At 45.6% G+C, this 12,951-nt stretch overlaps 1 protein-coding gene across 1 annotated transcript; it reads left to right on the forward strand.

Moving 5' to 3' along the window:
* Nucleotides 1-4,745: 4,745 nt before the first annotated feature.
* On the forward strand, nucleotides 4,746-12,951 carry LOC148144873 (uncharacterized). The gene is made up of 2 exons (XM_087975446.1): nucleotides 4,746-5,548; nucleotides 12,891-12,951. Exons 1-2 carry the CDS (start codon nucleotides 4,746-4,748, stop codon nucleotides 12,949-12,951), a joined length of 864 nt encoding a protein of 287 aa, XP_087831572.1.

Genomic DNA, 12,951 nt, shown 5'->3' on the forward strand with positions numbered 1-12,951 from the left:
TGACCTTTGGGAATAGTTTCTTGGTTCTTGAATTTTCACAGATTACTGCATGGGTTAAACCTTCTCTATGTTGCTGGTTTAAATTAGGTAGGGGAGGTTGCACCCAATGTTTTAAAATTTGAGGGCTTTTGTCCGAGATTTGAAGTGGTTCAGACAGGTTTAAATAGATTTGGCGGTACAAAAAATCCCAGCAGATTTAAACACTTGCAAGTTAGTGTCCTGGATCATTAAATAAAACTTTAAATAGTGACTTTTAGAAACAGTTCCTTACCTCTTGAATTTTCACATTACCACATGGGGTAAATCTTTTTTGGGTTTAAATTAGTTGTGGGGGGGTGGGGGGGGTGCAGTCCGTGTCATAACAGTTATGACTATGTAGAAATAGAGTAGTGGAGCGTGGAAACAAACTGTTTGTTCCGTGCCAATCATATATCCTCAATTAATCTAGGCCCATTTGCCAGCTCTTGGCCCATATCCCTCCAAACCTTCCTGTTCATATACCCATCCAGATGCCTTTTGAATATTGTAATTGTACCAGCCTCCACCACTTCCTCTGGGAGCTCATTCAATCCACGCACCACCTGCTGCGTAAAATAGTTACCCTTTAGGTCCCTTTTAGTCCTTTCCCCTCTCACCCTCATATAAATCAATTGCTGCTTTTTCTGAACAGGCTCAGTGGCTGGCATTGCTGCCTTATCGCGCTGGGGACCCGGGTTTGATCCCAGTCTCGGGCAACTGTCTGAGTGGAGTTTGCACCTTCTCCCCATGTCTACTTGGGATTCCTTTGGTGCTCCGGTTTCTTCCCACAATCCAAAGATGTGCAGGTTTGGAGAGGGCACTTGAGGGGAATTAACTTTCACACTTTTTTTCTACTCCTTACGTCCCTTTTAAATCTTTCCCCTCTCTCCTTCAACCTATGCCCTCCAGTTTGGGAGTCCCCTACCCTGAGGAAAAGATGAGTAGTCAAATAAAATGCAAAAGGAATAAAGTGTCGAGCCGCAGGATAAATATAAAATGTCACTCCAGCCTTTCTTGTCTCCGAGTGTCATTTGGGCACACAACCTGTGAGTAACACCAGCAACTTCACAGAGCATCTTGCGCATGCTCCTCGGTGACAACACACACTGCGAATGTTTGCCGGTGTCAGCAAAACCTGCGCGTGCTCCTGGTTGTCCGCGGAAACTGTGCGTGATCATCTTTTGTTGGGCCATAGGAAGCCCTGGAGGACCGGAAGGAGCGTGGTCCTCTTGCTAATCAGAGATACCCATATTGTGTGTGTCACTCTCTCTCAATCTCAATTTATGGAGGGGAGAGATTCTGGAAAAGTTGGGCCAGGTCTGTGTCTCAGTTGGCAAACTCATGGAAAATGCAGTACCACGATGTGAAGTGATAGCATTCCCTGTGGGGGGTGGGGGAAGCAGAAAGGAGATGCATTTTTTAAATGTTGATATTTTGGGATGTGGAGAAAGTGAGGACCGCAAATGTTGGAGATCAGAGTCAAAATGTGTGGTGCTCGAAAAGCACAGCAGATGAGGCAGCATCCGAGGAGCAGGAGAGTCAGCGTTACAGGCATGAGCCCTTCATCAGCAATGTGTACAAAGGGGCCTCAGTGTCCTTCCATACCAGTCAATGCCAGTTGTCAGGTAGGCGCAGCAAGCAATGAGCAAAGCAGGTGTTATCTTAGCAAGAGGAATTGAGTTCAGAAGTGAGGATGTCTTCCTGCATTTTTGGGATAATTGAATATATTCAAGGCTGAGTTCATCTGATTTTGGAACAATAAAGAAGGATGTTTATGGGGGAAGGCAAGGAAATGGTTTTCAGACCATTACAGAACAGTTACCGAGTCAAACAGCACAGAAACAGTCCCTTCAGTCCAACTACTCCATGCTATGTTCTCAAACTAATCTAATCCCATCTGCCAGTGTTTGGCCTATATCCCTCAGTCACAAAGCTGGTCCTTTTTACTAAAAGCTGGTCCTTTTACAAAAAGCTGGTCCTTCTTCTCAAGGATGCTGTGTCCTTGGTTTTTTTTCAGAGGGGTGGTTAAAAAAACCCGGGCTCCGAAGTGACTGGTTTAGTACAGAGATGAAAAACCGTATTGGGAGGCATTTTTGGTTATATGTGAACAGATGAGACTTGAGGCCAAAGCTTTTGTTTTAGAAGTGACCTGTACAATGAAAGGGGAGTGGTCAGTCCTGAAAGCTGAAGTCTCGTTTGGGTGAGTTAAGCAGTGGACTATGTGGAGAAAGGCTGCTAACACTGTCTCCTTCTGCCCTTCTAACTTCAAATGTAAGCCTCTGTTCAGTTTTACTTTGTTTAAGGGGTTTGTTTTTTTTTGGTACTGTTGTGAACCAGCATTGCGAAGAGTGTTAAGAGTTTCTCCACAGCTTGTACTGTACTTAATAAAGTTTGGTTGTTCACAGAAGTTGGCGTATTGCAGTGTAAGAAGCTCAAGCAAAAGAACTTAACAAAGGAACCTAAGGGATAAGTCTTTCATGCAGAAAGTGGCATGTTTAAGGAAAGAGCTGTCAGAGGAAGTGGTGGGTGCTGGTACAATTATGACATTAAAAGGCATCTGGATGGGTATACGATTCGGAAGGGTTTAGACGATATGGGCCAAATGCTGGCAAATTGGCCGAGATTAGGTTAGGTTATCTAGTTGGCACGCATGAATTAGACCGAAGGGTCTGTTTCTGTGCTACATATCTCTATCACTCTGGCTTGCCACTAACATTTGCCACATCTATATGTACAGTTTCTCTCTGGTGTCAGTGTCAATGCCTTGATATCTCATTCTTAACTGGACTGGCAGTGCTTGGAATATAATGCGGCAAAATGAGGGCAATTCACATAAAACATTCCCCTGTGCACCGATAGTGGGAGCATGGGGATTCCAACCGGGGTTTACAGATACCACTTTTAAACTCTGGAGATCCAGGAGAATCTCATGTTTAGGGGATCTATTTAAAGATGGAGTCCTGATGTCTTTTGAACAGCTGCGTCAGAAATTCGGATTACCTAATGGAGACCTCTTTCGATACTTCCAAATTCGAGATTATATACAGAAGAAGACCACGTTATTAGATAGTCTTTATAAATCAGATCGAGAATGTAGTGTCCTACGACCAGTATCTTCCGTCAGTACTATTTATCACTTCCTACATGATGAAGTATGGGAGATATGGATAATCTGCTTAAAACATGGGATCAGGATTTGGAACTAGAAATCTCTATAGAAACGTGGAATGATATTTGGGAAAATGCTAGAAGAATTACTATCTGTAACAGAACCCAGGCTATCCAGCTGAAGATACTTCATAGGGCCCATATAGCACCGGATCGATTGGAGATGCTCCTGTCTTAAATTTTGCCAATGTGTCCTAAATGCAAAATAGAAGTGGGTACTCTTGTACATTGCCTATAGACCTGTCATAAGATCTGTAGATATTGGACTAAAGTAGCAAGTACCCTGACAGAAATTTTAGGAACGAAAATTAAAGTGGACCCTGTATGCCTCCTCTTGGGCTTTTTGAACCATCCCTCCCTAAACACGTACGGGAAGAGACTATTTTCTATTCTTTCTTTCGTGCAAGGAAAAATATTTTGGTGAACTGGGCGGCTGAGGGCCACCCTGGACTTTCAAATTGGCATAGATTAATTATGGAATGTATTCCCCTTGAATTCCTTACAAATATGGTGCACCGAAAGACCGAATTATTTTTTAAAATATGGCAGCCCTTCTTGAATTACATAAATACAGATATTTCGGCTGTCCTAACAAGGGCTTTTATTTAATTGAGATTACAAACCTGGCTGGTCCGGGGCCCCTCGGGGGTGGAATCCCGCACGAATACGGGTTTTATTACATCTCATGTTAACACATTCCGAGTGTGTAAGAGACTTAAATATACACTCTGGTTAGTTGTAGGTTAGATTAGTAGATAGTTGAGTTTTGTTTGTTTTTTTATTTTTCGTTTTTTTTCTGTTCTTTGTTAAATTTTGGCTATTGTATATTTGAGTTAATTGTATATCAATGTTTATATCTGAGAGTTTTGTTTATTTTTGTAAACTTGTTAAAATGTTAAATTTCTAATAAAAATATCTATAAAAAAAACCGGACTGGCAGTGATGACTTTTGTAATCTTTTCTTACAGACTATCTGAAGACAGAAGTTTCAAGTTAACAGATAAAGGGCTTATGTCCAAAATGTTGATTCTCCTGCTTCTCTGATGCTGCTTGCTGTGCTGCGCTTTTCCAGCGATGCAGTTTTTGACTCTGACTCTCCAGCGTCTCCAGTCCTCACTTTCACATCAATGTCTGACAGTTACTCAATCCATCAGAACCGCAACAATTTTCAACTATGATTCTGTGAGAAGGAGCAAAGCTTTCTTTTTGGTCCCTGTTTGAGTACGGGGGCACTGCTTGAAAGACCCTACGGTTGCGGCGCACTGAGTGTGGAGCCTGAAACGACTCTCCTGCCTGGAAAGAAGAATTCATGGCAGGGTTCTACAGGTGAGTGTGCAGCTGAAGCTTCGGCCATGGAGAAACCTGAGGAAACACGCCCTATTGAGAAACCATGGAATTGTGGCGACTTCCATGTCCCACCTGTCCTGGCGGCTCATCAGTGCAATCACACTGGGAAGAGGCCGTTCTCCTGCCCCGAGCGGGCAAAGGGCTTTACTTGCTCCTGTGTCCTGCTGGCCCACCAGCATATAAACACTAGTGAGAGGAAGTTTTACTGCTCCATGTGCGGGAAAGGATTCACTTGGATGGACAACCTCCAGACCCACCAGCGATTCCACGCAGGGGAGAGGCTCTTCAGTTGCCATGAGTGCGGGAAAGCCTTCAGCAATTCCTCCAACCTGCTGAGGCACCGGCGGGTCCACACGAGGGTGAGGCCCTTCAGCTGCCCAGAGTGTGGGAAGGCCTTCAGCAATTCCTCCTCCCTGCTGGCCCATCAGCGGGTCCACACGGGGGAGCGGCCCTTTAGCTGCTCAGAGTGCGGGAAGGCCTTCAGCAATTCCTCCTCTCTGCTGACCCACCGGCGAATCCACATGGGGGAGAGGCCCTTCAGCTGCCCAGAGTGTGGGAAGGCCTTCAGCAAAACCTCCCACCTGCGGAGCCACCAGCGGGTCCACACGGGGGAGAGGCCCTTCAGCTGCCCAGAATGCGGGAAGGCCTTCAGTCAATCCTCCAACCTGCTGGCCAATCAGCGGGACCACACGGGGGAGAGGCCCTTCAGCTGCCCAGAGTGCGGGAAGGCCTTCAGCAATTCCTGCGACCTGTTGAGACACCGGCGAACCCACATGGGGGAAAGGCCCTTCGCCTGCTCTGAGTGTGGTAAGGCCTTCAGCAATTCCTCTGACCTGTTGTCCCACCAGCGGGTCCACACTAGGGAAAAGCCATTCAGCTGCCCCGAGTGCGGGAAGGGGTTCACTCACTCCTCCAAACTGCTGGCCCATCAATGGGTCCACACCGGGGGGAGGCCGTTTGCCTGCCCTGACTGCGGGCGGACGTTCTCATTGTCCTGCAACTTGCGGAGGCACCAGTGCATCCAACAATCAGATTCCACCAGTGACACTGCAGTGGGTCACCCCCAGGGCTGAACCTCCCGCCCATTCTGACAGTGGGTGCAGTGAGCTTTCGTGTTTTGTGCTGGACTCCCCCCTCCACCAAGCCCACCTACGTGGCTCAGGGGTGGCATGGTGACTCAGTGGTTAGTACCACTGCCTCACGATGCTGACCTGGGTTCAATTCCACCCTCCGGGTGACAGTCTGTGTGTAGCTTTCACGTTGCACCCCCCACGTCTGTATGGGTTACCTCTGAGTGCTCTGGTTTCCTTCCCCTGGTCTAAAGGTGTGCAGGATGAATTGGCCCATCTAAATTGTCCCAAAGTGTTCAGGGATGTGTAGGTGTGGTGCATTAGTTGGGGTAAATGTAGAGGAATAGGGATAGGGGAATGGCTGGGTTACTCTGCGGAGGGCCAGTGTGGACTTGTTGGGCGAAAGGACCTGTTTCCATACTGTAGGGAATCTAATCTTTAAAAAAAAGAATTCCTCCAAGCAATCTTGATAAAATATGCCGAGTTGGACAAAGTATCCCGTCAAGTTTGAGACAAACCCAGAGTTGAAGAAGTCAGAAGTCACATGACACCATGTTGCAGTGCAACAAGTTTATTTGAAATCACAAGGTTTAGGAGCATTGCTCTTTCATGAGTGCTGCTCCTTCATCACTTCATCTGGTGCCGTGTGACTTCTGACCTTGTCCACCCCAATTCAACACCAGCACCTCCGCATCAGAGTTGACGAATGAGATTGGATTTGATTCAGCCTGATTGTGAGATGTTCCATTTGGAAACTCAAAACTGTCTGACCAACAAAGAGATGCAAATCATAGAGTCCTACAGCAGGAGACAGGCCCTTCGGCCCAATATGGTCCACACCGACCAAACTGTCCATCAACACTAAGCCCATTTCCCTGCACTTGGCCTATTTCCTTCCATACCTTTCCTATCCACGTATTTGCCCAAATGCCTTTTAAATGTTGTTAATGTACCCACCTCAACCACTTCCGCTGGCATCTCATTCCATATGTGTACCACCGTCTGCGTGAAAAGAAACGTTGCCCCTCACATTCCCTTTTATTCTTTTTCCTCTAACCTTAAACTGATGCCCTCTACCCCTCACTTCCCCAACCCCGTGCATTCACCCTCTCACGATCTCTTCACTTCTCTAAAAGCCCCTCTCAGACTCTTAGTGCTCTAAATAAAAATATCTTAGCTTGTCCAACCTCTCCCTTTTACACAGGCCCTTGAATCCTGGTAACATCCTTGTATATGTCTTCAGCACGCTTTCAAGTTGAATAACATATTTGTTATAGACACTGCCCTGTCTCCCTATTTTGTTGGAAATATAGGACCTAATCCAAACTGGATAATCTGGCTGATGGGGCAGGAAACCACTTCCTTTCTTGAGAGACAAGTCTCCTGGAGAGAACTGGCTGGCTGACTGATCTACTGACCCTCAGTGTCCCACTGCCCTCATTTATCTGGAGGGGTGTCCACACATTTGCCTAAGGTGGTGCTTGAAACCTTTATCATCTTTGGGATGGATCCCCATTCATTCCGTGCTATGGAGTCATGCAGCCTGGAAACAGACCCTTCAGACCAACCAGTCCATGATCCCCAACTAAACTAGTGCCACCCATCTGCTCCTGGCCTGTATCCAGTATGTTAATACTTTTGTTCATTTGTTCACCGTGAGAGTTGGATAAATAAATTGCTGATTGTTGATTTTAAAGTGTTGGGGATTTATTCTTATCACTAGAGCAGGTTACACCACTTTTCATGCTAATTTTACAGATTATTGGGTGACACGCTCCTCTGGGTGCTTCTGTTTGAGATAGGTGTGGCTGTCAGCCTTTGCTTTATAAAAGTATTGACGTAATGTAGTGCTGAATGCAATGGAGTCAACATGAATCCCAGCCTCTCACTGTGGTTGTGGGTGAATCGTCTTAATTTGGCTCTTAACTCAGAAACTGCACACAATTAACTGCTGAAACAATGATTAACACTTTATTGTATGTAGCAACCAAAAATAAAACTCCTCAAGTTTTCATTGGAGAAAAGAAGGTTTAGGGGTGACTTGATAGAGGTGTACAAGATGATAAGAGGTTTAGATAGGGTTGACCATAAGAACCTTTTTCCACGTATGGAGTCAGCTATTACAAGGGGGCATAGCTTTAAATTAAGGGGTGATCGGTGTAGGACAGATGTTAGGGGTAGATTCTTTACTCAGCGAGTAGTGAGTTCATGAAATGTCCTGCCAGTAGCAGTGGTGGACTCTCCCTCTTTATGGGCATTGAAGCAGACATTGGATAGGCATATGGAGGATAGTGGGTTAGTGTAGGTTAGGTGGGCTTGGATCGGCACAACATCGAGGGCCAAAGGGCCTGTACTGCGCTGTATTCTTCTATGTAACCAAGTTCAACCTCACTCACAACTTGGCTATCACCCAATTGATGGCAGAATTTAACTGAGTTTCCCCCAACAGTATCTGTCTCTGGAAGTGTCCAGGGATTCAGTGCAACATTCTTCTTCCAAGTACTGCTGCTACATCATTCTGGAGTTGAATTCTGGTGGAGATTCCTCGCTTTCAAATCTGTGATGTGATGCTTCTTTAGATTCTAACACCACCTCCCCATACTTCTGGAGATCTCCGGTCTGTAGCTTACCTTCTTATCCTCGAGGTTTCGTGGTTTGTTTGATACAGCGTTTCCTGCAAAAAACTCCTTTACGTCAGGGCCTTCCTTCCACAGACAAACTTAATTGTCCTTTTATCATGAACTTATTAAACACTTCGCTCATCTGTCCCAGGAAACATCTTGTTGTTTTGCGTCCTTCTTCCCAGGGATGGTTAACTACCAGAAATTAGGCTATTCAGCCTATTGAGTCTGCTCTACTATTCAATCGTGGCTGATACGTTTCTCAACCCAATTCTCCCTGTAACCCTTGATACTTAAGAATGATTGAGTCTGCTCCAACATTCAATGGGCTGAATGGCCTAATTTCTGCCTCCTGATGTAGCAGTTTCTCAGTGGCCCTTTTGTTTCTTGGTCCAGAAAGAGTTCCTGCTAACTCGGGGAGTTGGAAAGTTCTGCAGTTTACAGAACCACTCCACATTCCCCTCTGCCTCCTGCGATACTGGCAATTCCCAAGATCCCTTGGTGTCCCTGAAAACAATCGAGGTGTCTGGAAATCTCTGCTGCTACTCTGGAACAGAAGGATTATGGGGAGAAAATTCAGAAATCTGATGTGCAAAGGGACGATGGGGTTCTACTCCAGGATTCTCTCAAGGTAAACTTACAGGTTGAGTCAGTAGTTGGAGAGGCAAATGCAATGATGGCATTTATTTTGATCAGACTTGAATATAAATGCAGGGATGTACTTCTGAGGCTCTGTAAGGCTCCGGTCAGCCCACAATTAGAGTACTGTATGTAGATTTGGGCCCCATATCTCAGGAAGGATGTACTGGCCCTGGAACATGTTCAGAGGAGGTTCACAAGAATGGTCCAGGAATGAAAAATTTAACATATGAAGAACATTAGAGGACTCTAGGTTTATACTTCATGGAGTTCAGAAGGATGAGAGGGAATCTAATTGAAACCTACAAAATAATGAACGGTGTGGATGTTGGGAAGGTGTTTCCATTGGTAGGACAGACTAGAACCTGAGGGCTCAGCCTTCGCGTCAAGGGAAGACCCTTTAGAACAGAGGGAAGAGAGGCTCCTTCAGCCAGAGTGTGGTGAGTCTATGGAATTCACTGCCACAAGGCTGTGGAGGCCAGGTTACTGAATATATTTAAGACGGAGATAGATAGGTTCGTGAGGATCAAGGGTTAAGGGAGAGAATGGGGTTGAGAAACTTATCAGCCATAATTGAATGGCGAAGCAGACTCAATGGGCTGAATGGCCTAATTTCTGCTGCTATGGTCTTATGATATGCTGATGAGTGGAGGGATGAGAAGGAGGGAAAGAGATGAAGAGAGAAAGACAGTCAAGGTGAAGCTCGATAGAGATGAAGGAAATATAAGAATTGTATGATAAATGGCAGAACACATAGGAGCACTGGCATACAGAGAGATCTTGGCATATAGATCCGTGGAAGTGGTAATGCAGGTGGGCACGGTGGTCAAAAAAGCACACAGCACACTTCCTTGAGTGTAAGAGTTACGTTACAGCTGTTTATTATGGCCACATTCAGAATATAGTGTGCAGTTCTGGTCACTGTGCTACTGGAAGGATGTGGGTGCTCTGGCATAGGGTACAGACAAGGTTCACCAGGACATTGTCTAGTCTGGAGGCTCTCGTTATGAGCAGAAGAGGCATAAACCTAGATTGTTTTCTTTGGAAAAACAGAAGCTGAGAGGAGACCTCGACAAAATGCTGAAATACACAGATTGGCTGGACAGAGGTGGCAGGGTAGCTCAGTGGTTCGCACTGACGCCTCACAGTGCCAGGGACCTGCGTTCGATTTTAGTCTCAGGCAACTATCTGTGTGGAGTTGGCACATTGTCCCTGCACCCCACCTCCCATATCTGTGTGGGTTTGCTCCAGGTGCTCCGGCTTCCTCCTACAATCCAAACGTGTATCGGTTAGGGTGGATTACTGAAGCTAAATTGCCCATAGTGTCCAAGGAGAGGCAGGTTCAGTTGGATTGTCTGTATGTAAATTGCCCCAATTTTCTGGGATGTGTAAGTTCGGTGCATTAGTCAAGAGTAAATGTAGATCACAGGGGTAAGGGAACGGGTCTCTATATGTTAATCTTTGGAGGGCTGGTGTTGACTTGTTGGGCTGAATTGTCTGTTTCCACGCTGGAGGGATTCTATGATAGTCAGAGGCGTTTTTTCCCTCCAAAGTGGAAAGGTCAACTAAAAGAGGGCACAGGTTCAAGGTGAGAGGGGGACTGTTTGGGGGACAAGTGGTGGGGGTGGGGAATTTATACAGAGGAGTGGTGGGGTTCTGGAACGCACTGCCAGTGGAGGTAGTGGAAGCAGGCACCTTAACAATGTTTAAGGTGTATCTTGATAGACACATGAAGGGGAGGTGAATAGAGGAACAGAAACCACACATGGGCAATAAATTACAGGTCTAAGTAAGGATTAAGAATTAGTACAGGCTTGAGGGGGGGTGTGTGCCTAAACCAAGTGAGAAGGGCCTGTGACTGTGCTGTATTGTATTGATACAGCTTTCCCCCACTATTTGAAAGTAGAGTGTTCCTTTCATAAGCCGAAATGGCCTAAAGCGAAGAAGCAGTTACCATGAATTAATTTATGTTATGCCTTTCTTTGTAAAAGCGACAATCCTCTTCGAATTTCTTTCGGTTTGTGAGAATAGGTATTAATGTAGGTCTTTTGTAAAAGTGAAGTAGTGTAAAGTGAACTTTCGAAAAGTGGGGGATATCTTTATGCTGATGGAGGGGAGATGGGGGAGCAATGAAGAGGGGTAGATGGAGGCTCAGATGGAGAATAAACACTGAGACACCAATTGAGCAGCCCAGCCTGGCCCTGTGCTGGAGACTCAATGGGACAGAGACAAATGTATCTATTTCGGTATACCTGCAGTATGCTCCATCCAGGATAAAAAAAAAATGTCCTTCATCTGCTTCAGCATACAGGGCAGATGAGCAGTTTCTCCCCAATGTGGACCAGGAGGTGATGCGACTGAATGAAGCCTTTCCTGAGCTGAATGTAGGTGAATGGCCGCTGCCCTGTGTATAAATGCTGATGAATATCGGGCAGGTGGGGAAGGAAAACCGTTCCTACACTCCCTGCATTTTCATGATTTCTCCATGGTGCAGGTGTCCTCTTATTTCTCCAGGTTCAACAATCAGTTGAAACTCGCTCACACTTACAGAATAGGTGTGGTGTTACTGGTGGACTGGTAATTGGAGGACTCTCATTCAGTCTGTAAAGCATGTTCCAGTCACTGCTCTGGTGTGTGGGTATGTGAGACTCTGAGTTTCCAGTCACACTGACGTTTAAAACCTAACTAAGCAGACAGACCTTCTCCCCTTTGTTTTCAAGGCTATCAATATCCAAGTCCTGGTGAATCAAGCGACTGTCAGACTTCGATGTGATGTTTGGTCTGAGATTTCTGCCTCCAAATTCTTCTCTTGTAATATTCCTGTGGAAATAGATTGCAAAGGTCATTGCTGTCAGTCCACAATAGAAAATCAGAACACACAATTCTAGTTTCTGTGGATCATTCTTTCCTCTCTTAATACCCAAGATCTTTGTGCTGATCTATATGTAAATGTATACAGCAGGGTAATGTGGTGGATTGCATACTCCATGAAGAGTCCACTCAAGTTGTTGAATGGACATCTATCATGCGGTATTGACGTTCTTACTGAAGATATACAATATGCTGCAGTGCAATATTATGAGCCCAGAAACACTGAAAATCAGGCTTTTAGAGCCATAAACATTCCATCAAATATGCACCATATACCCCAGACTGATCTGTCTTATATTAACGCACGGTTGTCTTAGATTCCCAGAAGACTCGGATTTACATGTGAGTTTCTGTAAAAGAAGCCGTCGTTTTGGACTCCTTCCATGCCATACTGACTATTACTGGAAATACAGCCATACTACACCAGGATTCATTGATCAATGACGTGAGGTTTATCTTTACCCTCTTATAATTTTCTCTTGCATAAATGTTTCGACGAATGTCAATGCTTTTCACCAGTCATACAGTCAGAGACATAAAGCACAGAAACAGATCCTTCAATCTAACTTGTCCATGCCGACCGGATATCCAAAATTAGTCTAGTTCCATTTGCCATCACTTGGTCCATATCCATCTAAACCCTTCCTTTTCATATACCCATCCAGATGCCTCCACCACTTCCTCTGGCAGCTCATTCCATACACGCATCACCCTCTGCAAAAAAAGGTTGACTGCAAGGTCCTTTCAAATTTTTCCCCCCTCGCCCTAAACCTATGCCCTCTAGTTCTGCACTCCCCATATCCCAGGGAAAAGACCTTGTCTATTCACCCCATCCACACTCCTCGATTTTCATAAGCCTCTTTAAAAACACACACACACAGCCTGCGATGCTCTAGGGAAAACAGCCCCAGCTTATTCAGCCTCTCCTTGTGGTTCAAACCCTCCTACCCTGGCAACAGCCTTGTGACTCTTCCCTGAATCCTTTCAAGTTTCACAACACCCTGCCTATAGGAGGGAGACCAGAATTGCACACGATATTCCAGAAGAAGCCGACTGAAACTGACTTTTGCAGAGTCTAATCCCTGCTTGGATTCATACTCTCTGCCTCCCGTTGCTGCAAGTGAACAGTGCTTCCCCCCTTCTCTTTCCCTCCCAGGATAAGGAATGGAAAGGAGGAGACATTGCTTCACTCCCAGAAGAGCCCCCCTATTGTCTGA

This window comes from Chiloscyllium plagiosum, unplaced genomic scaffold, assembly GCF_037043375.1.
Source record: "Chiloscyllium plagiosum isolate Xiang-an unplaced genomic scaffold, Cpla_swu_hap1 HiC_scaffold_27, whole genome shotgun sequence".
Classification (NCBI taxonomy): domain Eukaryota; kingdom Metazoa; phylum Chordata; class Chondrichthyes; order Orectolobiformes; family Hemiscylliidae; genus Chiloscyllium; species Chiloscyllium plagiosum.

Excerpts from the sequence above, each read along its gene's own strand:
- LOC148144873 (XM_087975446.1), top strand. The coding sequence starts at position 4,746 with ATGTGCGGGAAAGGATTCACTTGGATGGACAACCTCCAGACCCACCAG. Across the intron at positions 5,549-12,890 it reads TGCAACTTGCGGAGGCACCA|GATAAGGAATGGAAAGGAGG; the intron begins GTGCATCCAACA and ends TTTCCCTCCCAG.